The following is a 27745-nucleotide window of genomic DNA, read 5'->3' on the forward strand; positions in this document are numbered from 1 at the left end:
TGAACCCAGTAATAAAGTTGGAGGCTAATCTCAACAAGTTAGTGGAACCCTGACTCAAATTGAAAAATAGAGGGGTTGGGGATGTAGCTCAGTGGTAAAGTGCACCTGGCTTAAGTTTCTGGTACTATAAATAAATAGTGTACAAATAGTCTAGTCAAAACATGTTTTTGCTTCCATTTTTTGTGACACCAAATGAATTTCTTTTAAGCAATTGAAATTTAGCCTTAATTTTTTTTTTGTTTTGTTTTCAGTTAAAGAAACTAGTAAAATACACGAGAAAATTTACTGTCTCAACTTTAAAAATTCATGGTTCCGCAGTGTTAAATGTATTTATATTCTTAAAAAGCCCATCTTTAGAACTTTTTATATTATAAAGCTGAAAGTGTCCCATTTTCACAATAACTTTGTATTTCCTCTTCTCTCCAGGCTCTTATAACCAACCAACCGTCTTCTTCCTTCCTTCCTTTCAGTCTATTTATTTTTTGTTTAGTGTTTTTTTTTTTTTTAAATTTAAAATACGGGTCTCACTAAGTTACTTAACGGCTTGGCTAATTTGCTGAGGCTGTCCTTGAATTGACTTATTTCACTTACCAAAGTAATGTTCTTAAAGTTCATCCTTGTGTATGTCAGAATTTCATTTCTTTTAAGGTTAAATGGTACTGTATTTTATGTATCTATGACATTTTGTTTATCCATTTATTGGTTGTTTTCCACCTCCTGACTATTTTGAATAATGCTGTGAGCCTGAGTGTATAAAAACTGTTTTGTGTTTGATTTCTTGTAAAAAATTCTAATTTTTTTGTTTTTACTAGTGCACGAAACAACTTGCAGCAGCATTTCATGAAGAATTTGTTGTGAGAGAAGATTTAATGGGACTGGCAATAGGTACACATGGTAGTAATATACAACAAGCTAGGAAGGTTCCTGGAGTTACCGCCATTGAACTAGATGAAGATACTGGAACATTTAGAATCTATGGAGAAGTAAGTTATCTCTTCCTGCCTGAGCTTTTACTTTACAGCATATTAACAAACCTATTGTTTATATAAATAAGTTGTTGATGGATTTTTTTATTATTTATTTGTATGTGGTGCTGAGAATCAAACCCAGTGTCTCACATATGCCAGGCAAGTGTTCTACCACTGAGCCACAACTTAGCCCTGTTTAATTATATTTTATCTGTACTTTTCATTTGTCAAAGCATTTTTTAAGGTTAAATTTATGCATTTAGAAGCAATTACTATAGTAATCATTATTTAAGAAGGTGAATTGAGGGGGCTTGCCAAGAATTGTGAGGCATAGGGTTTATCTACAACGAAAAATATTTTTTAAAAAATTGAAGTTGGTTTTATAAGATTTATTGGATAATAAATGAGTAGCATTTCCAGGTTTTCCTTAACTGCTTTTCAGTTTCTTTTTTATGCTCATTACAAATAATTTATAAAAAAAAAAAATTTCTTTTGGGGAGGTGCTTGGGATCAAGCCCAGGGCCTTGTGTGTCTTAGGCAAGCACATTACCATTGAGTTGTTTCCCTAGCTCAGACATTAAAATACTGTTTTCAGAGATTTCTGTATGTCAGGCACTGGTAATAGTAAATAGCATATGATACAAATATCATTATATAACTTGAATTTGGATAGTAATTTGTCACTTGTTAACTGTGACATTTAAAAGGATAGAAATTAGTAGATATTTAAAAATATGTACCTAATAGAATCAAAACCAGTGCCTTACAGTGAGATTATGTTTAAAATTTGAATAAATGGATTTTTTAAATGAAATTTCAAGCCTTTCATTTCAGCTCATTTTGTATAATTCTGACAAGATGCTTCGTTTTTATTTCTGAAATCTTTGAAAATGAAGAGTGTGACATAGTCATTAAGAAGATAGGCTTTAGAGCCATACACTGTGGGTTGGAATCCTGTCTTTACCATTTAGAATGGGCTTAAGACAAGTCACTTAAGTTCCTCAAATAAGTGTCTCTTAAAATGATGATGATGATATATAATGCTATTAACCTTTGTAATTTATTTTGGTGCTGCAGAAATGAGCCCAGGACCTTCAGTGTTAGTTAAGCACTCTACCACTGTGCTACATTCCTGTTTTTTTTTAAAGAATTAAGTGTGTGTGGGTTTTTTGTTTGTTTGTTTCGGTACTAGGAATTGAACCCAGTGGCACTTAACCACAGAACTACATCCTAGCCCTTTTTATTTTGAAATAGGGTTTGGGTAAACTGCTGAGGCTGGTCTTAAACTTGGAATCCTGCCTCAGTTTCCTGAGTCACCTGGATTACCCAGTGTGTCTCACTATGCCTGGCTTCATATGGTTTATTTTATTTTATTATTGTGTTTGATATCAGGGATTGAATCCAAGTGGCTTAACCCCTAAGCCACATTTTGAGTCAGTTTTATTTTTTATTTTGTGTCAGGGTCTCTTGTAAATGGGATTGTAGATGTTCACCACTATGTCTCATTGCATATAGTTGATGATGGAGTGAGCACACAATACATTTGATCTGTGGTCATTAAAAAACAAATATTAAAAGAGGAAGTAACTACAAAAAATAGAGGAACATACCTGTAATTCTAGGGATTTAGGAGGGTGAGGCAGGATTACACGTTTGAGGCCAGTTTTAGTAATTTAGCAAGGTTATAAACAACTTAATGAGATCCTATCTCAAAAAAATGAAGAGGCTTTGCATGTAGTCCAGTGGTAAAGCTCTTGGATTCAATTCCTAGTATCCCCAGACAAGGAGGAAGTAACTTTTATTGAAATCTGTGAAATCTCTTAAAGACATCTTGCCTTCCAGTTTATTAAATCACATACCCTCCCTACTCCTGGTACTAGGGATTGAACCCAGTGTACTCTGTGCCACTGAATTAACATCTCTTTAAATATTGAGGCACAGGGTCTGAATAAGTTGAGTAGGCTAGCCTTGACCTTGTCATTCTGCTGCCTCCAGCCTTCCCGGTTACCAGGATTACAGGTGTGCATCATACCTGGATTAAGATTATTTCTAATGTTGAGCCTGAAAACAAAATAGAGTCTTAGAAAAATTAAAACATTATTATTTTAAACACACACCTCGAGAAATGCATCATGTGAGTATGTTTAGGATTGGGTTAAAGTTTGGCTGCTCAGTAGCTGTACAATAGAAGTAATTTGAACTATTGTTAATATTGTCAGCATGTAAAATGGGACCTTAGAAATGCCTGGCCTTTTTAGGTTTTAGTAGTATGTCGGTTTTTTTTTTTTTTTTTAAAAGTACTTTGTGTAAATTACTTACCCACTTTAGTGGCCTCAACAGAATCTCTTAGTACAGCATAATTCAGAATTTTCTTTTTGCCTTATTTTTGTTTAGGATTATGTGATGCTTCAAGACCCTAACAAAACTTTATTTTTCCCACATTTAGAGTGCTGATGCTGTTAAAAAGGCTAGAGGTTTCTTGGAATTTGTGGAGGATTTTATTCAGGTTCCTAGGAATCTTGTTGGTAGGTACTTCTAATGTTAAAAAGTTCAATATTACTTATAACGAATTAATTGAAATCATTCTTGTCTGATTACATTATTCTACTTATAGCAATGTGGAATAACTAGATAGCAAAATTTATTTAATTATTGATTGATTGTTTTGTTTCTCGTCATTGTCATATGTTAAAAAGTAAAAATGTCCTTTTTCTCTACAGTGTGACCCAATAATAGTTCCCACAATTTTTGTTAACAGTTTGTCATTATAGTTTTTCTGTTCATCCTTGGGGCTTTTTCCTATTCTTGATTTCATGGGTTTTTATCATTCATATGTGCACCAGAATGGTTACATTACTTTTTGAGAATTGGTTGCGACTGATTTTTTTGTTTAATACAGAAGAAAAAAGTTAACTTTGGAATAAGAATAGAGTAATAAACTTATTCACAATAGGTCCTGAATTTAATAATAATAAGTTATGTTAAAGGCATATGTTGAGTCATGGAAAGGAGAGAAAGAAGGTGATGATGATATGAAGGGAGGTTTCACTATTAAGTATTTATCATCTTTAATGAAAATTATTTTACCCATAGTTTATAAGTTAAAGTGACAATATTTGGGTTTAAAGTTATGGATAAATTAGCAGTGTAATTCAGGGGGAAGTTAATATGTCATGATTAATATGTCATTTGTCTTTGCTATGTCTTTTTAAGTGCCATTTTATGGCAAACGGGATGGATTTGGTTATGTGTTAAGTACTTAGGGATTTTCCTAAATAATGTAAAATGAAGAACCAACATAATGTGGAATAATTTAGTGGTAAGGAAATGTTTTATTTCTTCATTGTCTCTGTACTTTTGACCATAACTAATTAGTTTTAGCCTTTTGTGCTCTGTTTACATGATGACTCCTATTCAGTCATTAGGAATTTCTTAGTTCTAGTTGTTTTGTTAAATTCTGTAGTACAATCAAAAATAGTAAGAATTTTTAAAACACTTTGATTCTTAAATGTTATTTTTGTCCATTATACTTACCAAGAACCAATATACTTCAGAAAAATAGTTTATAACATAGAATTTGTTTTTTGTTTCAACAATTAGTTATGTAAGAAGATTCTTAATTCTGCTTAATGTCAAACATTTGAAATAGGTATGTTATAATGCCACTTGATAAGCTCTGCTTAAGCAATTCTTGGAGTACCAGTGGTTAATAAAGACTCAAAAGCTGGAGAGATGAGATAACTAAAATTGAATAAAAGCTTGAAGAACTTTGTATAATTTTAATAAATATTGATACAAATTGTTATCAAATGATAATTGTTGAATGAAATCACCCTGGCAAACTGCTTTTGAAAAGCTTATGTATGGGCTGGGGATGTGGCTTAAGCGGTAGTGCATTTGCCTGATTTGTGTGCGGCCTGGGTTCGATCCTCAGCACCACATTACAAACAAAGATGTTGTGTCTGCTGAAAACTAACTAAATAAACAAATAAATTAAAAAAAAGCTTATGTACTTTAGTCATTTAAGTCACACTAAATCATGAAATTAATGGTATTTTTTGGGTGCTAACATTATGATAGCTTTTTTGTAAGACATGATGATTTAACTATAGTAAGGTTTTCTCATTTGTAAAAACAAATTAATGGTAGGGGTTGGAAAAGGGAATCATTTCCCCTCCCCCCAATTCAATTCTGAGATAGTCTTGATCCAATAAAGTTTGTGGTATTGGTAATTATGAATATAAATTCCTAGTATTTAAAAAATAAGGAAATGGGATATATTTGTGATGCTCTAATTTTTTTCTTTATTCATATATCAGTGAAGTTAACCTTAGTTTATTATGTCTCTGTTTTCTTCCCCTATCCTGTCTTGGTTAGCTTCAGTTATGTATGGATTGTGTTCTCTTAAGGACATACATATTAATTACAATTTCCTTCACAGGAAGTGCAAATGGGGATTTGCATTTGTTCCCATTGATGAAATACTGAAGAATAGTATAAAAATTTCTGTTGTCATGTATAATACTACTATTGTTCCCTCAAGTATTTTATAGGTGAAACAGTCTTGAAAAAACAGTGCATTCTTTGAAAAAAAAAAATAGTGCATTCTTTGTCCAAGTAAATAGAAAAAGAGGACTGATTGATAAACGAGATTGAGGACCACTTGGTGGATAAGTTCCACAGAGGATTCCTTTACCCATTTAGGTTCCCAGATTTCTAGAATTTGACTCCCCCTACCCCCAGTTCCTAAATCGAAACAAAATATTGTGTCCATATTGGACCGTAAGCCCTTTACTTCTTAGAAGCCTTCCCTTAATCACTTTACTCTATCCCTTTGAACATTTATTTTCAACGCTCAATTTATACTACAGGTCTGCTTCAGTTTGTCAATTTGCTCTGGAATTATATTATGGAAATGATCATTTAAAATATTGACAGTCTCTGGTGGGACTATATAAAACTTGCAGGTAGGTCCCTGCCAAGGACCCCAGAAGAATGATGGATGTTTACTGACCACTGGTATAATTCATAAGAAGGAAGAACAAAGATTGTGATTCTGGGGGTAGGGATAATGTTCTTTTAACCTGGTTTTTGTTTTTCGAACAGATAATTTGCTTATATTTAGCAGGGTCAAGGATGAAGTTGCTGCTTGACCCTCACTGTGTTAACATGAAGGTTGCTTTTATGTGCTGCTGCTAGGGCTTCTATGAAGACTTACATCATGTGAATTCCCTGTCCTATTCTCTCTCTCTCTCTCTCTCTCTCTCTCTCTCTCTCTCTCTCTCTCTCTCTCTCTGCTGCTTTTAATTTTAAGGGTTACAGGGAAGAAAGTTAAAGAGTAGGGAAAAGAGCGAGAAAATCCCTTACAGTTAAGCTTTTCCTGTGTTGACCAGTTTGTTTTCATTGTTCCTCATTCGTTCTTCAGTGGAAATTGTTCTTTCAAGGATGCAATGGGAAAACTTACATTTTAACTTCTTTCTACCAAAATGCAGCTAAGATTTTTTGTGAAAAATAAATTGTTAAAAAATATAAATGGGGATGTGCACTTGATTAAAAAATATGGGGTTGCTCTTAACTTTATATGGGATATACATCTGTTCCATATAGTGAAGGTTACCAAAATATTTACTTTTTACTAGGTAATACTACCTGGTGTTGCTTTATTATTATTATTATTATTTTTGTGTTAATCTTTATAACTAGATAGTAAGTTCTTGGGGAAGGAGTCTTCACATCCCCCTTTGTTTCTCATGTCATTATTGTATGTTCAATAATTGCTGGTTGACAGACTGATAATGATAAGTCAACTGTGGAAAAGGTAAATAATTTGAATTTTATGTCATTTTACTATATTTCATACCTAGCAAGGTAGCAGGAATATTGTATACATGTTATGTATTTTTATAAAACTATGAAGTACTTGATTTAAAATCTAGTACTTGTTAAATGTGCATTTAACATTTTATGGAAGAGAATGTTCATTTTAAAGCGATATTCGAGGCACCTATGTTGTGGACAAACAGAACCTTAAAAAGGCAAAATTTCATAATTTGATAGTTTTGAACAAACTAATATGCTTAAGGCCAAATTAAAATAGTTTTCTCTTTGCTTTTATGTAAGTTTTGAAATGGGTTAGAGTTGATTGATATTTTTGAGAGTGAAAAATGAAAATTGCTTATGCATGACCAGCATTGTCAATCTCAGTTAAAACGCATTGGCATACTGAAGAGAAAGAAATTTCAGAGGGAGGATAAAATTTGTTGGTAGTCTGTAGGTGAGTTAGTTGAAGGTACAAAGATGGATCCTGTTGGTGAATATTTGATAGCAAGTTAGGTGTTACCTTGGGCTGATGTTAAATGGATATCAAATGTTTTTTAACTTGTGTATTTGTTTTGTCTTACTAAAGGAAAGGTAATTGGGAAAAATGGCAAAGTTATTCAAGAAATAGTGGACAAATCTGGTGTGGTTCGGGTGAGAATTGAAGGAGATAATGAAAATAAACTACCTAGAGAAGATGTAAGTACAGTTGTATTCATGTTCTTTTTTTGGATGACTTAGCATGTTATATTTTGAAAATCATTATGGAAACAAATTACATCTGTTGAGCTACTTAACTCTAGTTACATCACTGATTATATGAGCCTTGGATTTGTCAATACTATTTTTTTAAAAAATTTTTTTAGTTGTTGATGGACCTTTATTTCATTAATTTATATGTGGTGCTGAGAATCGAACCTAGTGCCTCACACATGCTAGGCAAGTGCTTTATACCTGAACCACAACCCCAGCCCAATACTTTTTTTAAAGCCATTTATTAATATATTAATACAAACATTTTAGTTGGATCATATTAAGTTTTATGCTTTTTATTGTTCGTTTTTTGTTGGTGCTAGGGATTGAACCTGGAGTCTTTACATAAGGGAGGCAAGCAGTCTACCACTAAGCCACATCCTTAGCCCTCTTTTTTATTCTTAGGGCGCAAAGTTATAGAATTTGATTCTCAACAAAACAGTCTGTTGTAAAGGAATTTTTGGTGACATTCTCCTTGTTCTTTTTGTAGAACCTGAAAGTGTTCATCATTTTTAATTGAATTTTTCATGCTTTTATTTTGTAATTCTGATACCATCTTTCTGAAATTTCTTTTCCCATCTGTCTTCTCACATGGTGATGTTTTTCCCACAATTGTTGTTGACTCTTTTGTACATTACTTCATATTTGTAGATTCAATGGCCAAACTTATACACTTGACTTAAGCCTTGGTATCCCTCAATATAAACTAAGGATTGTCTCCAAAATTATTTCCCAGAAAGAATACGCTTATAGCTTCTTAGTTTTGCACAATAGAGTACTATTTGGGGTGGTTGTTAACTGTTGGATAGAATCTGTCCAATTAGTACTGGGGATTGAATCCAGGGGACCTTTACAAAGCATTGAGCTACATCCCCAGTCCTTTTTATTTTTTTATCTTTGAGACAGGGTCTCACTAAGTTGCTGGCCTTGAACTTGGGATATTCCTGCCTCATTCTCCCGTGTTGCTGGGATTACAGTTAATCACTGTACATGATTAAACAGTTGGGATGTATAAAATAGGTATGGATGAGGAGATGCCTTTCTGTATTAGAAGCTTATGGTGCTAAGATCCAGCCTGGTTATGGTGTTGGAATGCATGATGTGTAACTTCTGATGTTTTTATATATTCTTTAAAAATTTTTGCAATCCTGGGAATTGAACCCTGGGCTTTCTAGGTGTTAGGCAAGTCCTTTATCACTGAACTACACATTCTAGTTAACAATATGGCTTTTAAAAAAAATTGTGGGAATTTCAGAGAATTTATGCATGCCAGGCAAGCATGCTGCCAATGAGTTACCTATCTAACACTCTAGCCTTCTGATATTTTTAGGAGAAGGAGGAAATATATGATATACAACATTGTTATTTTTAAAATGAAATTTGAATGTTGTTATCAGGGATAACCATTTTATAACTTAACATTTTTAAACTGGAGACTCAGTTTATAACTAGTTTACTGTGAAGCCCTACTTGTCCCCTGCTTATATACCATAGTAATAATGCTTATTGGTATAATTGGGAATTTAATATATTTTTTATTTCTTTTTGGTAATGGGGATTGAACTCGGGGCGCTTTAGAAATAAGCTATATACCTAGCTCTTCCTCCCACCCCCCCCTTTAATTTTTGAGACAGTCTCACCAGGATGGTTTGTCCAAATTGCTGAGGGTGATCTTGAATTTGGGATTACCATGCCCAGTTAAGTGTATTTTTTTTTTAAAGAAGAAAGTTTTTAACCCCCAAATTTATTTCTCTTCTCTGTTATTTTTAAAAATCTTTCTGTTCTGAAATTCAGCCTAATAAACAAAAGCCTGGGTTAGTCCTTGGGTTCAGTTTAATATCTGGGATTAAGTATCTTTTTTTCCCCCCTCTTACCAGGGATTAGACTCAGGGACACTGAGTCTAATCTGCCAATAAGCCACATCCCCAGTTCCTTTTTGTATTTTATATAGGGACAGGGTCTCATGGAGTTGCTTAGCGCCTCACTGTTGCAGAGACTGGCTGTGAACTTTGAATTCTCCTGTCTTAGCCTCATGAGCTACTAGAATTACAGGCATGTGAGTCTGTCAGACTCTTTCTTGTTGTGTTTTTTGGTAACAGGTATTGAACCCAGTGGCCATCAACCACTGAGCCACATCCTCAGCCCTTTTTTGTATTATTTAGAGACACAGGGTCTTGCTGAATTGCTTAGAGCCTTCCAGGTTGCTGAGGCTCACTTTAAACTCAAGATCCTCCTGCCTCATTGAGCCACGGGGATTATAGGCATGCACCATCATGCCCAGCTGCTATTTATTTATTTATTTATTTATTTATTTTAAATGAAAAAGATTTTTTATTCCAATTTTGACATCCTGGAAAGGGCAAAATAGAAAGGAATTAATTCAGTGGTTGATAAAAGAACCTGTTCTTAATAGTAATTCCTTTGTTTATGCATTGTGTAAGTATTTACACTCTGTAGGTAATATATTCTTTTTTGTCTAAATAATTTTTTTAACTGAAAATGGATACAATATCTTTATTTTGATGTGGTGCTGAGGATCTAACTCAGTGCCTCATGCATGCAAAGCAAGAACTGAGCTACCACCCCCGCCCTAAGTTATACATTCTTCATGTCAAGAATCCCTTCCTGTAATATGCTGATACCTGAAGAGCTTATCTGAGCACATGCTATTAGGGACAAGTTGGTCAAATTTTTAAACTCATTTTCATACTGTACATCATGTAAGGTTCAGCATCACCCCCACAAATATCTTTCAATGATAGACAATTATCTTATAAATGTCTCCATCTCCCTTGGAACAGAGGCATATCCCTATAATATTCCCAGTGCCTTGGGTGGTGGAGCATCTTTTGGGTGGGAGTATTCTGTGAGCTCAATCCCAGCAGCAATTAAAAAAAAAAAAAAACAAAAACACTTTATTCTTATTCTACCCACACAAACAGCATCCTATGCAGTTTAGTGAGATATTGTCAAGAAATAAAAGTTAAGAAAAAAAAAAAAAAAACTGAGAATGTAGCTCACTGGTAAAATAGCCCCGAGATCAATTTTGCATTAATAAACAAATACAAAACTCTACTCAGTTCTTACTTAGTTTTGTCTGTCTCCTTTTTCTATTTCTTTTTTCTTTTTTTTTTAAATATGGTATTGATTCCAGAAGTCTACTTAGCCACATCTTTATCACTTTTATATCTGTTTATTTTTTTATATAGGGTCTTGCTAAATTACTTCGGATCCCCCAGTATTTCTTAGTCTGCCTTTGAATTTAGATCGAATCCCCTTTCCTTAACGTCCCAATAGTTTTATCTACTATAGTGCTTGTTTTTCTCTAATTCTGAGTATCAGCGGATTTTAAAAGTCATGAGTAATCATTATAACACTTTTACAATTTTCAATCAGTGTGTTTTACTTGTTTTTGGTATTGGAGATTAAACCCAGGGTCTTATGTTGCACGTTTATAATCCCAGCTTCTCTGGAGGTGGACACAGGAGGATCATGAGTTCAAAGCCAGCCTCAGCAAAAGTGAGGCACTAAGCAACTCAGTGAGACCCGGTCTTTAAAGCACAAAATAGGGCTGGGAGTGCAACTCAGTGGTTGAGGGTCTGTAATTAAGTTCAGTCCTCCATTACCCCAGCCACCAAAAAGAGAAAGAGAAACAGGGAGAGAGATTGAGATTGAACCCAAGGCCTTCTACCCTTGAGTTACATCTTCAGTCCTTTTTTAGAGATGTGGTGTTGCTGAGTTGCTTATTTACTGAAGCTGGCTTTGTATTTGAGATTCTCTTGCCTCTGCCTCCCGCCTCCCGAACTGCTGGGATTATAGGCAGGGACCACTGAGCCCAGCTACCCTCAGTCCTTTTTATGTTTTATTTTGAAATGGTCTCATAAATTTGCTCAGACTGGCCATGAATTTGGTATCCTGTGTTTTCAGTTTCCAAGTAGCTGGGATTACATGAATATGCCACCCCATCCAGCTACTTTATAAACATTTTAGGCTTACATTCATTCTCTGTCTGGTGTGAAAGTTCATGGTCAGATTGATGTCAGATTTTTAGCTTAATATAAAAGGGATAGTTAGACAATCAAATTAAATTAGAACTCAGAACCTGACATGATGTTTTAAAAAGGGATTTCTTAAATTCTTAGCACATACATACTGAATTATAACAAAATAACAAGGTGTTGAAAATCTTGAATATTTCAAATTATGATTTTTTTTTTTTGCCATGGCACCCACAAATGTTGACATTTAGGAGATGGATGTAAATTGCTGTGTGTTTTTGAAAAGTTGAAGAAATTGTTTTTCTTTGAAAAATTCAGATTTTCTTTAAATATTACATACTGAGGACATTGTTTTTTCCTTTCTTTTTATTTATTTTTTTAACAGGGTATGGTTCCATTTGTATTTGTTGGCACTAAAGAAAGCATTGGAAATGTACAAGTCCTTTTAGAATATCATATTGCTTATCTCAAGGTTTGTATATTTGCTCATTATATTTTTATATATATATATATATCCTTGCTGCATTTAGTATGCAAATATGTCTTTACTGTAAACAAATATAACATATCTGTACATTAAACGTTTTCTATTTCTTTATACTGTTTCAAGTCTTTAGATGTTTTTAATTCACAATTAGTGTTGCTCAGTTTTTGTTACGTGAGAGTTTAAGAATAAAAATACCTTCTCCATAATAAAATGGCTTTATGTGCATTACTTTTCCTCTTCTGAGCTTTTAAATTTCTTTGCTTGCTTGCTTGCTTGCTTGCTTATTTATTTATTTATTTATTTATTTATATTGGTTGTTCAAAATATTACAAAGTCTTTGCTTATTTTTTTAAGATGGTCACTTCTAATGTTTATAAGAACTTGTCACTTTATGCATCTGCATGCTTTATATTGGATCATTTTGTTTTTAATTTTATATATGCAAATAAAGTACAGAATCAGAAATGAAGGTAGGCTTCCTTGGTAACTTGGAAATCAGCTATACTATACCCATAGACATCATTAGAGGGAAAGAGACAGCTTGTGGGCTCCTGTGCGCTCCTCTGCATGATGCTAAGTATCAGAACTGGTCCCCTTACCTGTATTCTACTTATAAACTATTTCCCTACCCTCTATTAATTATTTGAGTTGATACACAGAGAGCAAGGGTTTTAGAAAAAAAAAAACTCTCTAAATCAGTAAATCTTACAGTTATTTTCTACTTTTTTTCTTTTGTACCTACTTTCTTTCACTTGTTTGGTATCTAGTAATATCAGTAGCTTTTATGCTTTCAGTATGCTTTCTTTCCAGTCTCATATAATTGGTGCTATGTTAATATTTTGAATGCACCCCTTAATAATGTCATTTCTTTAAAATTAATTCTTTAAAATTAATTATCTAATAGTTATCAATCCATACTGGCATTCTAAGCCAATTTATATATTTTGACTTATTTTTTGATGCTGGGGATTAACTTTAGAGCTATGTTGCCTTTTAGCCAAGAGCTTTATCTCGCTAGATATTTTGCTTTTACATCCTGCAGTAACTTCAGTTTCTGAATGATCCAGTCTTGCTAGGCCACCCTAGGTCCTGACTCATGTGTTACTACTTTGATAGGAAAGTAACTTTGTAAATAATAATTCCATTCATTTAGTAATATTTTAAGTACACGAGCACAATATCTGATAATATTGTGTAATAGCTATTTATTACATAAGCAAGTTTAACACTGTCGATGTCCATCTTCCCACCGGAGGGGGAAGAGTTTATCTTCCTTTAGAATAGCAGTGTGGTTGTCATACTAAGTCAGTAAATGTTTGAAGGAAATTAGCAGATGACCTTGTTAATTGTGTTTACTATGAACATAATACTGATTTATCAAATAATTGGTAAAGGTCACAGATTCTTTGGTAGAGGACATAGTTCTAGCTCTAGGCTTTAAGAAGATAAAACTATATATAAAAGAAGACTTGTCCCTTTGTTTTGATTATAGGAAGTAGAGCAGCTAAGAATGGAACGCCTACAGATTGATGAACAGCTTCGACAGATTGGTATGGGTTTCAGACCTTCTTCCACCAGAGGGCCTGAAAAAGAGAAAGGATATGCCACTGATGAAAGTACCGTCTCTTCTGTACAAGGTTCTAGGTCTTATAGTGGAAGAGGCAGAGGTCGTCGGGGCCCTAATTACACCTCCGGTTATGGTAAAAAGCATTTTTTATTTTTGTATTTCTATTCTAATTTAGGTGCTCCAACACATTTTGTTTATAATTAGTTAGTTCATCACTCTTCTTGGTTTTTGAGGATGAAATGTAGTTCTGAGGTATATGTCTTAATAGTTACAGTATACTTTGTTAATGATAGCAAAAGGTATGTAGTTCCAAGCAGTTATGTAATAAAATGAAGCATATTTTTAAGGTGGTAGATTTTTATTTATTTTTTTCCTGATTTTTAAATACTTAGATGAATACATATAAAACTTTCCTAATATTTCCCTAGTACGGTTCCATTTCCCACCAAAAACTTAGTGCTAGGAATCCTCTTTTACCAACCAATCCTCCAAGTAAAAATGAAAATATTCTAATTACTAGACCAAGATGGCATATAATAAATCTCTAATAGCTTTTAGAATATAATTCAGTGTCAGGTGTGGTGATGAACACCTGCAATCCCAATAACTCTAGAGTCTGAGTCCGGAAGATCTCAATTTCGAGGCCAACCAGGGCTGTTGTCTCCACCAAACAAAAAACCAAACTTGGGTGTGGCTTAGTGGTAGAATACTTGCCTAGCAGGTTTGAGACCCTGGTCAATCCCATTATATCCCAAACCCCCAGAGATGGACAAATATGCATGTGTTTGTGTGTGCACACGGTCGGTCTGTGTGTCTTTCTGTCTTTCTCCCCACCTTCCTCCCCCCTCCTCCTATTGATTTTATTTGGCAGATTTGAATATTAATATTTTGCATGTGGAAATAGTTTTATAACATTTTATTAAAATGAAGTCTGTTTAAATTAGCATAATTAATATTTTTATAAAATATATTTTATTTTGAAGATGGGGCCTAATCTAAGCTGAAAGGGGCCAGTGGAGTGGTAATAGTTAACAATTCTCTAATCCTAAATTTTCATTTATTCTTCTTCAGCTTTGGAGTTGTTCCATTTTCCTTCATTTGGACTTGGATCTTAGCAGTTACCTGATTCTCCTCTCTCCTCCTCCCCAACCCAGTTTTCTTTCATTTCTCTCTTCTCCATTCTCTGTGCTCATCTTGTTGTGAGAAATATTTTATAAACCTTTTTCAAAATAGCAGGAATTTATGGAAAATATCAAATTTTCATTGTGCACATTGTAAATTCAGATTTCATGTTTAAAGAATATAATGATGCTAGGGTCATATTAAACTTACACTGTTTCATTTGTGTAGAATCGGAAAGTTAAAAGTTTTATTTGTTCCCTTTAGCATCATCATATCCTTATATGTCTGTGCTTTGTTTTCCTGATGTATTTTATTTTGGTAAAGCCTCATTGAAAACTTAAAAACAAAATTTCAGTACTAAATGTGGAATTGTTTTAACATGCAAACAACTGGGCACTGGAAGCCAGTATTCCTGAAAGCATGCTTAATATGAAAAATAATATAAATAACTACATAGAATTGCATATATTCTGATTGATTTTTGAAATATAAATTACCAACATGGATATAATCATTTTAGCTTTTTGGATCATGAGTATAATGACTTCATTGAAGAAATTTATTAGTCTCTGTGAGAGGTTTATTGATGAGCGTTCCCTCATTAGTAAAATGTTTTTTTGGAAAGTAGATTATTTATGAATTGGAGAAAGCTATGCAAATTCTTCAGCAGATGGCAGTCTTCTGAATCTTTACAAAACTCGTAACATTGTATTTCTTGAAATAGCTATTGAAATTGAGTTAGCTTGAGGAGTAAAAGCCAAATATTCTTGAATACTTCATTTCAAAAGGATTTTTAATTCATAATATTTGTTGAGTCTATAAGAAAAATTGTTAGTGTGGCATTGCTGAAGTTATTAGGTGCCTTACCTTGAATGACATCGAAATTGATCACTTTCTGTTTTAGTGGCACAAAATATATCTCTTAATAGATGACATCTTGGATTTGATGAAATATAATGTTTTTAGTTTAGCACTTAAAACCATGAAGTGATGGATGCAGAGCACTTTGATAAGGTGTTTTTTTGTTGTTTGTTTGTTAAAGGAGTTTTAGAAGGGGGAAGTCTGACTTCAAATGTGGTTAGAGATAAGAAGTTCTGTTTATTTGTTGAAATCACTAGAAATTGGAGCGGTGTCAAAACCTTTTTTTAAAAAAATCATGATTTACAATTTTATAAAACAGGTTGGAATGATTGTAGTGATTCTTACAGTGTTATTTATATCCTGTTGCTACTGCAGTAATTTATTGTATACTTAGAGGCTTTAACAACACAAGTTTATTATCTTAAAATACACTTTCAGAAATCTGACCTAGTTCTTCTGGGCTAACATTAAAATTTTTAAGTGACAGCTGGGTTATATTCCTTTTTGGAGGCTCTAGGAGGGAATCTGTTCCTTTAACATTTCCAACTTCTAGAGACTACCCCTATTTCTTAATTTTTGGCCGTTTTTCCTGCATGTAAAAAAACATTAACCAGTAAAATCTCAAGTTTGAAGCCAGCCAGCCTTATAATCAATTGCAAGTTTGACACAGTCTCAGCAACTTAGTGAAAACCTAAGCAACTTGTTATATCCTTTCTCAAAATAATAAATAAAAAGATCTGGGGATGTAGTGCAGGGGTAGGGATGTAGTGCAGGGTAAGGCACCCCTTAGTGCAATTCCTCATCATTGCACCCCCCACACCCACACATCATAATAGTTACGGAGAATTCTAAAGTTACCATTTTTCTTTTAAGCTAGAAAGGTTCTTTATTTTTAAAGTTTTTCAATTTTTAAACTCAGTTATTTTTATATTTAAACCCAATCCTAGACAGCCTTCTCTCTTGTGGTCCTTACTTTGTCACATTTACAAAGTCCAATCATAACTTTTGAGTGTTTAAATATGAATAAAGCTGAGCACTAGCCATTTATTTAGCCTTTTTGACCTCAGTTTGTACCTACTGAAATTAATACTTAGATTTTAGGTTAATTTTAAGGGAAAAAACTCCTTGCTTGTGACCCTGGGCTTCATAAATAAGAATGTTATTTTTTCCCTTTAAATTTAGGTAATATTTTCAGGCAATATATAGATTTATAAATAAATTTGAGGTTTATATACTTCAGGCTTTTTTCACTATTCCTGAAATGGTAACTTGACTTCATTTCCAACATTGATGACATCCTTAAATGTTTTTTTCCTTCCATCCGGTTCTCCACCTATTTTCTATAAGTTTTTAAGGGAGATTCATTTCTTTCATGAGATTCTCATTACAGAGAAAGACTTGAGAGCGAATAATAGAAACTTGATGTATTTTTTTCCCTAAAGTGTAATTTCAGCTAATAACTTTTAACCCAGTCTTCTATAATTGACCAGTTATACCATATTTTAATTGTACATGAAGAGAAAGGGAAGCATTGCTGAGTTATCTTTAAAGCAGAAAGGAAATGGTAGACTTATTATTAAACTTTATTTTTCATTCACTGTCCCTTGTTACTTTTTGTGTCTAAAGTGCTCTTGTGTTTTGCTTTTATTATCAAATGACTAGAAATTTCAAGCAGCATTAAGGTACTTTGTGAAATCTTAACTTGCAAGTTGAGCAAATGAACTTCAGAGGCATGAAAAAATTTACTTAAGCTTTTTGGGCCATTTAGAAATAAAAGATGGAGTTCTACCTTTTATATAGACTAGCTTTAAAGTAATTTTGGGGTGAAGGCAAGGGAAAGTAGAGAACTACTCTTGACACAGTGCATGATTAATACACAGTGTTTCTATGGAACTAAGAGTAAGGAAGAGAGTGTTTTCAGTTAAATTGGTCTGAAGCTAGAAATTGACCTAGTCTCTGAAGGAGACAGATTTGGATATATGCGAAGAAGGATGTGGCATGTCAGAACTACAAAAGAATGGAAATGGGTGGGCATGGTGTTGCATGCCTGTAATCCCAGCAATTCAGGAGGTTCAGGTAGGAGCCTGGCAAGTTGGGTAGCTTCATCAACTTAGGCCCTAAGCAACTTCACAAGACCATAAAAATTAATAAAAAGGATTGATGATTTAGCTCAGTGATAAAGCATCCCTTGTTCAATTTGCAACAAATTGTGCGCGTACACCCACAGAGAAAATTGTGAATGAGTATTGTAACAGTAGAGTCTATATATCTGATTATTTAATTTCAGTACGATAATAATGATAGTGTAGAAATTTTTACAGTTTGAAGGTCACCATTAAATAAACTGTTTTAAATTTTTAAAATCATGAATTTCCATCTCACTGTTCGTGTCTTTGGTTACATTGGTTGTTGAGAGCTATCTTTTCGTAAACCTTAAAATTTGTTTTAGTGATTTTTTTTTTAAAGATATCTCATTATAATTTGAGATGGTACTAAAACATGGTATTACTTATGTACAGTCACTGAAAAATATATTTCCAGCAATTCAGGTTAGTAAAACCTCAATGGGCAGAAACTTTAACACTGTTCATATATATATGTATATATATATTTAAAAATATTTTGTTGTAAATGGACATAGTATCTTAATATTTACATGATGCTGAGGATTGAACCTAGTGTTTCACACATGCTAGGCAAGTGTTCTACCACTGAGCCACAACCCCAGTCCTTAAGTATATTTTAATAATGTGTTTTTTGTATAATTGTTCTATTAGCTGTTTTTATACATCAAAACAATTCATTTTGTAATTTGTTTTGACTAGTCCATATTATGCTATTAGTAGAGTATAAATGTCATTAATAAACATCAGATGCAGTTGGCTTTCTTTGAATCAGACAATTACTGTGCTTATTTAAATACTACTTTGTAGGGAACAGTTTTGAAAAAAATTGAATCTTTTTTCTCCCTCCAAATAAAGAATTCTCAAATGGTTTGTGTACTTTTCTTTCCCAAGGTACAAATTCTGAGCTGTCTAACCCCTCTGAAACAGAATCTGAGCGTAAAGATGAGCTGAGCGATTGGTCATTGGCAGGAGAGGATGATCGGGAGAGCAGACATCAGCGTGACAGCAGGAGACGCCCAGGAGGAAGAGGCAGAAGTGTTTCAGGGGGTCGAGGTCGTGGTGGACCACGTGGTGGCAAATCCTCCATCAGTTCTGGTAGTCTTTTATATATTATGTCAGATACACTTTATCTGCATCCATTCTTTGTAAACTGTATAATCCTACAAAAGCTAATTTATTTCCCAGGGCCACACATTCTTGGAACATTTGTTTCTACTCACTGTCTTATGGAAAATAGTAGACCATATAGCAGAAAGGTCCTGTAGAGTATTTTTCAGTGAAGGTTTACTTAAAGTACTCAGGTCATAACTTTTCAGTTGGACCGACTTTCCTTTTTTGGGGTCAGATGTTTATTGCCAGCTGGGTGGCAGAGAGTCTAATTGGAATGTTTTTTTTTTGTTTTTGTTTTGTTTTCTGTAGATGTTTTGAGTTATTTAATTGTTTGCCAGATAGATCCAGAAAATTCTGATGCACAGAATTATAAATACTTCTATATATTTTAATATTAAAAACTAATTGAAAAGCATTCTCTGCTATAATATGTTCTGTTTTGGAAACGGCAAAATTGTGACATCAGTTCTATTTTGAGAAACTGAGCTGTGACGATTAGTGCATAGATGACTAAAGATTGAGGTGTATAAAACAACTTTTGACTTAAAATTTAATGCTTTTAAAAGTTTTATGTAGTAGAGGTGTTGCCAACAATGTTCTTTATGAGCAGATTGGGCTGGAGAGAAGATTTGTCAGGGATATGTAGACTAGGTTATTTCAAGGATAATTAGTATATTTGTGTAGCCATTTAAGTAAAACATTTTTTAAATGTTGTTATCTATTAAGCTTATGTAGTATTTTATTATGGAAGAGATGTGCATGTACATTCAGTATGTTAAGTATGCTTACAAATTATAAAAACTAGAACAAATTAATACAAAATTATGGCAGCTATTCTAGGTTCTTTCTGATTCCACTGTAATCTTCATTGAACCCTAATTTTAGTTTTATAGGCTTTCAGGAAGGTAGTTTTTATATTTTAATATATTGTGCACTGTTACCAAGTGCTTTAAGATTATTGTAAGCCAAATTGTAAAATAAATGCACTTTACCTAGTGTTTATAGTTAGTAGATAAGCTTTAGTGTCTTTTGCAAAGATGCTAGTTAGCTGTTATGAAAGGAAGCTTAGGAAAAATTATGACTTAGGTTAATTTCTTCTATAATTTGCTTGTTGGAGGCAATAAATGCTCATAGGTAAGATGGGTAATTTTCTTTTGAATTATTCTTCAAAGTTTTAACTTTTCCACTCTCACACCACCTTCTTGTTTCATTTCTAGAGTTAGAATATAAGTCAACATTTGTTTCCATAACTAGTTAGAATTTCAACCTTAATTTGATGTTTTGTGTGGACTTGTTTTGATTAGTTTGTATTTAATAGATTCTTGTTGCATCATGAAATACAGGTGCTGAGTGTTATTTATATATATGCATTAACATGACATCAAAGGAAGTCCATGAATGGTATAAGAGCTATCAGAAGTAATTTATATTAGCTGAATTTGTATTTTATTTCATTTTTATTTCTCAAATAGTAGGATTACCTTGGAATGTCAATGTCAGAATTGGCAGAATTACACTATATCTCAATATAGTCATCTCTAAGTACTGTGAGGGATAGGTTTTTTGGATCTCCTACAAATAAAAATCTGGATGATCAGGCCCATTATATAATACAACATGGGAATGTGCATATAACCAAAGCACATCTTTAATTAAGTGATCTTTAGGTAATCTGTAATATCTGATACAATGTAAATGATATTTGAATAGTTATTTTGCTGTATTTAGGGAATAGTGATGGAAAAACAGTCTATACGTTGTATGCTGGTGTATAGACAAAATTGTTTTCCAAATATTTTTGATCTCTGGTTGGTTGAATCTTGCAGATAGAGTGTGTTTCTAAATATACATGTGCAATTTTTTAAAACAAGTCAAAGGAAATTTAGGAAGCTAAGATGTCTGTTCACTTTTGCTTTATAATTTTCATCTCCATTTAAATCTTATTTAATCATCCTTGTTATCTTCCAGGTAAAACAGTGATACTGAAAACATTTTATTTGAAGACAGTATGTTTTTTATTGGGGGATATTGAAGTTTATTTACCTTTAGTTGTAGATCAAAATATTCATAACTGCAGCCCTCTTAAACAAATATTTCTTGCCTCTGACATGAATATAGTGCTCAAAGATCCAGACAGCAATCCATACAGCTTACTTGATAATACAGAATCAGATCAGACTGCAGACACTGATGCCAGCGAATCTCATCACAGTACTAACCGTCGTAGGCGGTCTCGTAGACGAAGGACTGATGAAGATGCTGTTCTGATGGATGGAATGACTGAATCTGATACAGCTTCAGTTAATGAAAATGGGCTAGGTATGTAAGCATTTAGGGAAAAGATATAAATATATAAATATGTATATATACATATATAAAATTGTAAAATAATTGTTAAATTTTTTTGAAAAATATGCAATTCTTAAATGACTTTTTCTAGTGTTTTCAAACAAGCTATATAGCTTTTAGTGTGTTTCGTGTGTCTAGTTCTCAGATTTGTCATAGGTATTTGAAACTGGGAACTTTATTATTAAAGTGCCCTTTGATGCCATTAAGTCAATACAAGTATTCCAACTGCTCTTATGGTTTCCAAACCAAAATCAAAGTCAAACTTTCAGCTTGTCTTCTTAAAAAATATTATAAATGGCACTAGTAAAGGTTTATATATCAAGAATGATAATTAATTTTTGAAAGGCTAAAATGTCATTAATATTGGTAAATACTAAACCCCCTGTTGCAGTGGAGAACTTTAAATTATGGTAATTTAACTTCAAGGGTTAATTTTATTAGGTGTTGAAACTTTTTTTTTAATTTCCAGGGGATAATCCAGTCTTCAGTCTCCTTGGGTTGCTTTGAACTGTATAATGTTTATCCTGTCAATATTGTTCTATCTTTGATGTTTAATTAAAATTTTCTCTTCCCCTTCTTTAAATAAGGAAAGAAATACTTTTTTTGTTTGCTTTTTTTTTTTTTTTGTCAGAATAGTTCATGGTAAATTTTGCAATTGCAGATGATAGTGAAAAAAAACCCCAGCGACGCAATCGTAGCCGCAGGCGTCGTTTCAGGGGTCAGGCAGAAGATAGACAGCCAGGTAACTTGAGTGGACCTGTTGACATCAGGTCATAAGCATGAAAAAAAATGTCCTGTGTCTGCATTCTAAACATATTTACATGTGTACACGTGTGCATATATATTGAAAATTTGCACTGCATAAATTGTTTATTCAACTAATGAGACTACTACTCTTTAAGAAAGTACATCTTTACCTCTCAATGTAAATGTTTAGTAACCAGTCTAATTGAACTAATGTTGTATCTTAATCTTTTTACACAGAAATACTGTTGAGAAAACCATTAGTTTGTTAACTTGATGTGTTCTTCATACTTGAGATGGGTTTTACCGTCCCAGGCACTATTTTGTAGATTGTAATTAAGATTGATAGGCGAAACTGGGCAGATTTTGCATGGTGCCTGCTTACTATACTGGATTCAGAACCTCATTTTTGTGGGAAATGTAATACCCACAGTTAAAAAAAAAAAAAAACAGAAAGAAAAGAAAAATACCTGTGTTCTATTCCTCATTAAGGAATGCATGTTATATTTTTGGTTTTATTGTAGTGTGCTGCCTTTTCCTTTACACCTACTAACTAGTGAAATTTATAGTATTTACTTAGTTTTACAGTGTTGATTTATTTTCTGTAGTCATAATTTTTAGTAGCCACAAATTGTTTGTTGCAAACATAATTCCATTTCTCATGTATAGAGAATCACATGTGTATTCACCATGAAGAAATTGTGTGCACCACAAATAAACCCCTTTCAAACCAGTTTTTGCATTCTTTCCAAAAACAAATTCTTTCATGTGTTTTTCCAAATAATGTAAATTCTAACATTTTAAGTTAGTGGTTATAGAAACTCTTTGGAAAACCACATAAGATTGTTAGTTCCCATTCTGAAAAGTTCATGTTTTAAAGATAGTTGGAATTTTAAAAGGGATTAAACACTATCAGTAAAGACAAAACTGTACAGAAAATGTTTATTTCTTTGTACACTTGCCTTTCCTCACTTAGTCTTATTTCTAAGACTATGTATTTCACTTTTTAAAGGTTGCAACAGCATTTCCTGTCCCTATTTTATAACTATGAAAATTTAACCTTATTGGTATGTTGTTAATAGAATGACTTACAGCATAATTTACTAATGAGGTGACTGGTCTAGAAAATCAAGTTAGTAGAATTTGTTGAAAATTAGGATTTTCTGAATGGTATGAATATAAATTTTCAATGTTTAGGACATTTATTTGTCTTGCATTCCGCATTTGTTCCTATTTTACTCTGTTCTTTGGGATTACTGTGTTTCTTTTGAAATGCTTTACATTCTCTTATTTGCTTCTTCCTTCAGAAAAGATAGGGACACAATTGGGTGAAACAAGCACCAATTGTTTTCTTTGTTCCTGGCAGCAGTTTTAAGGGGAGGCAGCTTCCATTTAAAGTTAATTGACATTCTTTTAAAAAGATCTTCACTGAATTTATTCTCAGTTGCTCAAAATTTCTTATTACACCTGGTATAAATTAAGCACTGAACATTTTTTTTTTTTTAACTGTAGTTAGAATATTACAGTCCTATGATTGTCCATCAGTTTCTGGACTCCCTTAATGGAAACTCGAATCCAAATGATACTACATAAATTGTGAAAAGATATTAGTATGTATTGAATACTTATGGACCCTTCTGTTACAAGGATTGGCTACGAACAGGTTTTCCTTAGAAAAAAATAAGGTTTCTTTTGGCTTACTTTGATTTAGGGGGATAAGGGAGGGAGCACTTCAGCTTAAGTGCCTCTTCATGATAACTTTTTAAAGGATATTGTAGTGGATGAGAGGACTTAATGAATTATTTCGAGTTATTTCAAGATGTGTATAAATTTAACAGTATTCCTTTGTGTTTAGTAGAATCTTACGTTGAGTTTTCATGATGAGTTTTCTAGGTTTTACTAAAGCCTGAACTGTAGGAATAGAAAATGTTCATTGTGCTGCTCCCCAGACTATGGCTAGAATAAGTCTGAAAATCATTTTGTTACCATGTATATAGTAGTAATGAAATATAGACTAATAGAAAACATCCCTGTCACCAAAATTGTAAATTATTACAAAATATGTTTATAAATTCATTAGCAATGAATTTAAGCGTAAAACTATTTTGAAATATTTAAAATATGCATAGTGAGTTTCTTGTAATTTCGAAGGAAAGAGATAGTTTTAGACTTCACTTCTAGTGGTTTTCTAATAAAAAATATATGTTTGGATCTAAGTTGGTTTTTTTTCATGCTTTTTAAATGATTCTTTTATTTCCTATAAAGTTCTTGGATTTTAATCTTAGTACAGTGAATAATTCATAATTAAGAAAAAGATACCATAATTGCTATCCAGCTTCTATCAAAATGATTTAGTTAGTGCCGTATAATTGAACCTGATGTATTCTCTCCATATTTAGGGACTGTAAGCAATTTAAAAATTTACTTATTTTCATTCTTTACATAGTTAACTTGCTCTCATAATTTGAAATACACACTTTAATATATCTGGGATTTCTTGAAACATTTGTGATAGAAAATAATTATTTCAAAGAGCCCTGTTTTTTTATTTCTTTCCTTTTTTTTTTCTTTTTGACATTTCTTCAAATCAGTGAATTCTAAGTTTAATGTTCTTGTTGAGAAAAAATTGAGATACAAAATGAGGCTAGTTCACCAAATCTATAGAACAGAGGTCACTTATTGCATGCCGGTCAATATTAGCATATTTTCTTGGGTTAGTTCTTTTCTAATCCACTAATTCTGCTTCTTTGCAACACACACACAAGACTGACAAAGCGGGGAGGGGAAGGTGGTGACTGATTTCACTTTGGCTCCTTTATTAATCCTGAACAATGTGAACATTGAGAGAGGTGGTTTGTCATCTTTAGCTTGCTTGTACTTTTTTTTAAACCAGGAAATCAGATTGTTAAATCAGAATAGTTTCTGTTATGAAACATTAAGATGGGATCACAAAATATCACACTTGGATACCATAGTTATGCAGAGTAAATCTTTTGAAATTTGCGAAGTTAAGTATACAACCCCAGGATTTGCACCAAATTTACCCATTTTCTTCCTACTAATAACTGCAAACACCCGTTTGAGCGTAGAACACCACACTGCATGAGAATTTACTAATTCTTGGTTGTGGGTTTATATACCAAATATGTCCCACAGCCTTAGATTAAATCCAGAAGGAAAGAGTTGGATTCTCAGGAAAGAGGACTTCAGATTTCCTCAATTTCCAGCTTGAAATTCTTTTGTCAGCACTAAAATCATAGGCACATTTTTCAAGCTTCGTTTTTAGTTTAAGGTGGTACCCAGCTTAACATTTTGAAATTGGGTTATCCACCATTAGTTTATTTTAATAGTGAATTACTCTTTATCCATAAATAAATTTTAGAAATATTTTTTCAACACCTGTAATTTTTTTCTCATCTTTAACAGTCACAGTTGCAGATTATATTTCTAGAGCTGAGTCTCAGAGCAGACAAAGAAACCTCCCAAGGGAATCTTTGGCTAAAAACAAGAAAGAAATGGTAAGGAGACTTTAACCTGTAGGGTTTAAAAAATTTATTTATTTATTCATTTGTTGTTTTGTTTTTTTTCCGTTTCTTTTCCCTTTGTGTTTTTTTTTCTTTCTATGGTCTAGCTTTATTATTTATTTATTCTTTTTATTGTATGATCACTTGTTCCCCAATTAGATAAATATTCTTTTAGGTAAAGAACTCTTTTGATTTTGTTCTTGGCCCCAAGTAACTAAAGATATGTATGCTTGAGCTAGAACTGTTTTTCAGATAGAACTTTTTAGCATTTATAAATTTCAGTCTGCCCAAAATGTGGATATAGTGATTTGCTTCATTTGATGAGCAAAAAGTTGTATCACTCTTTTTAGTAATTGATGTAAACTTTTAAAGTTTTAATTCTTTTAAGTGCTGCCAAAAATTTGATATGACTTTCACAAAAAGGTGAGTGATGATTTTCTTTATTCAGGATTTTTTTTTTGTTTGTTTCTATTCATTTACATGGTGAATTTTCCAGTGATTTAAAATAAAATTAGGTATAATTTTCATTAAGTAGTATGCATACTGTTGTGGTTTGGGCACTCATAGGTACTAGAGATTCTGAGTTGACAGACCCAGAGAGTGGAATATACTGGTATTTGTTTTAAATTTTAAGAACTTTTTAATTCTTTGATCTACTATGGCATACAAAGTTTGTTTTTATTTCATCAGCTAATTAATGTATATGTAGATATTTTCTTCCTCCTCAGCTGTAGATTTCATTTATGAAGAAGTTGAAAAAGTTGTCTCCCTTTGGCAGGCAAAAGATGTGATTGAAGAGCACGGTCCTTCAGAAAAGGCAATAAATGGCCCAACTAGTGCTTCTGGCGATGAAATTACTAAGCTACAGCGTACTCCAGGAGAAGAAAAGATTAATACCTTAAAAGAAGAGAACACTCAAGAATCAGCAGTCCTGAATGGTGTTTCATAAACTGAAGAAGTTCCTAGTTTACAGTTCTTTTACATTACATTTACAATAGTGCTTGTACAAGCTTGCCAAAGATAGAATATGGATCGCCAGTCTTTACATCGCACTTTCAGTTCCTCCATTTGGAATTCAGAAAGGGGAGGGATCCTGAAGAAATCATATGTTAAACATACTTTGACACCTACTGTGTTATAAAATATATCATCAGATGTGCCTTGAGAATAGTATATGTAACATTAAAAAAAGTTGCTGGCTATAGGAAATGTTATTTTGTTTTCAAAATATGGCAGAGATGGGGGAGGTGGGTGGGGTGGGTGCCCTAACGTAATATTCTTTATGAAAGCATTAGCTGCTTTTGTTACATTTTTAATAATATGCAACCACTTCTTCACCTGAGGAAACCTAGAATGAAATGCAGTCTAAAATATTTTGCACTGAATTGTAATTTCTTCATTAGTTTAGTCTGGAAACTGGTCTGTTTTAATGTGTTTTTTAAAATGCTTTATGTTGAAGAAAATCTGCAGACCACTGGAAGACATTTGTTAACGCTCATCTGCAGGGACACTGGGTGAAATTGGCAGTGACTGTTCCTACATTGAGGCTTTGTTTGATTTATTTATTAAAGTGTACAGTATTTAAAAATCAAACATAGCTTTAGTTAAAACACTAAGCTGAATTAGTCATGTCCATCAGACATAACCTGAACTACTGAAAAGATCAATTTCCAGAAGGTTTGTTCTGTATAAACTACATGTTAGTCTTCAGTAGAATATCTTTCCCCTTTTCCTTTTTTTAAAATTTTTTTTTTTTGATTTTGGTTGTTTGATGTGCAATATGTTTTTGTATGCAGGTAGTAAATAAACTTTGATCTTCCATTTGCTGATATTTTAACTTTCTACTTTTTATGCCAATTGTTGTAAAGTAGTTGGAACTACTTATAGGCCTAGAATAGTATTCTTTGATTGCTTTTAAAAAGCATCTACCCTTGCTCATACATAGAATTAAAATGTCAGTTGGCTATTTAATCATTTTGTTATGAATCTTCGGAAATCTTAACATTCAACGTTTAGTCTGTTAAATGGTTTAGGTAGTTAACAATACATTTGATATTAGGGGGAAATCTTTGTATCAAATTCTGATCAAAGGAATATTAAGAATTGGGTGGTAGAAGCCAGATTTTTACTTTTGTCTTTAATTCTCTATTGAAAATTATTTTTTAAAAATTATGGTAAGCAATTTTTAAATAAGGAATAGGTTAGCAGTTTGCCTTTTGAATTACAAGGATATAATTTTGAATGATTCATTTAAAACGAGTATTTTAGCCAGAAGGCTCAATTTCATGAACCAGACTTATGTGAAATTTAATATAGAGT

The 27745-nt window shown here is 32.7% G+C and overlaps 1 protein-coding gene across 5 annotated transcripts in view; it reads left to right on the top strand.

Annotated features, from left to right (window-relative positions):
- Fxr1 (FMR1 autosomal homolog 1) overlaps window positions 1-27257 on the top strand; it is a 70076-nt gene extending 42819 nt beyond the window's left edge. For 2 of the 5 annotated variants that reach the window (XM_078043703.1, XM_013360762.4), the window contains exons 8-16: window positions 813-983; window positions 3415-3493; window positions 7375-7484; window positions 11922-12008; window positions 13516-13723; window positions 18591-18794; window positions 20928-21128; window positions 25329-25420; window positions 26205-27257. In XM_078043703.1, coding sequence (XP_077899829.1) covers window positions 813-983; window positions 3415-3493; window positions 7375-7484; window positions 11922-12008; window positions 13516-13723; window positions 18591-18794; window positions 20928-21128; window positions 25329-25420; window positions 26205-26375 — 1323 coding nt within the window. In that variant the 3' untranslated portion in view covers window positions 26376-27257. Of the gene's footprint in view, window positions 1-812; window positions 984-3414; window positions 3494-7374; window positions 7485-11921; window positions 12009-13515; window positions 13724-18590; window positions 18795-20927; window positions 21129-21819; window positions 21901-25328; window positions 25421-26204 lie in introns of all 5 variants that reach the window. The other 3 variants (XM_005330260.5, XM_005330261.5, XM_013360763.4) reach the window with 3 other exon arrangements.
- The last annotated feature ends 488 nt before the right edge of the window (window positions 27258-27745 follow it).

This window comes from Ictidomys tridecemlineatus, chromosome 3 (genome assembly GCF_052094955.1).
Source record: "Ictidomys tridecemlineatus isolate mIctTri1 chromosome 3, mIctTri1.hap1, whole genome shotgun sequence".
In the NCBI taxonomy this organism is placed as follows: Eukaryota; Metazoa; Chordata; class Mammalia; order Rodentia; family Sciuridae; genus Ictidomys; species Ictidomys tridecemlineatus.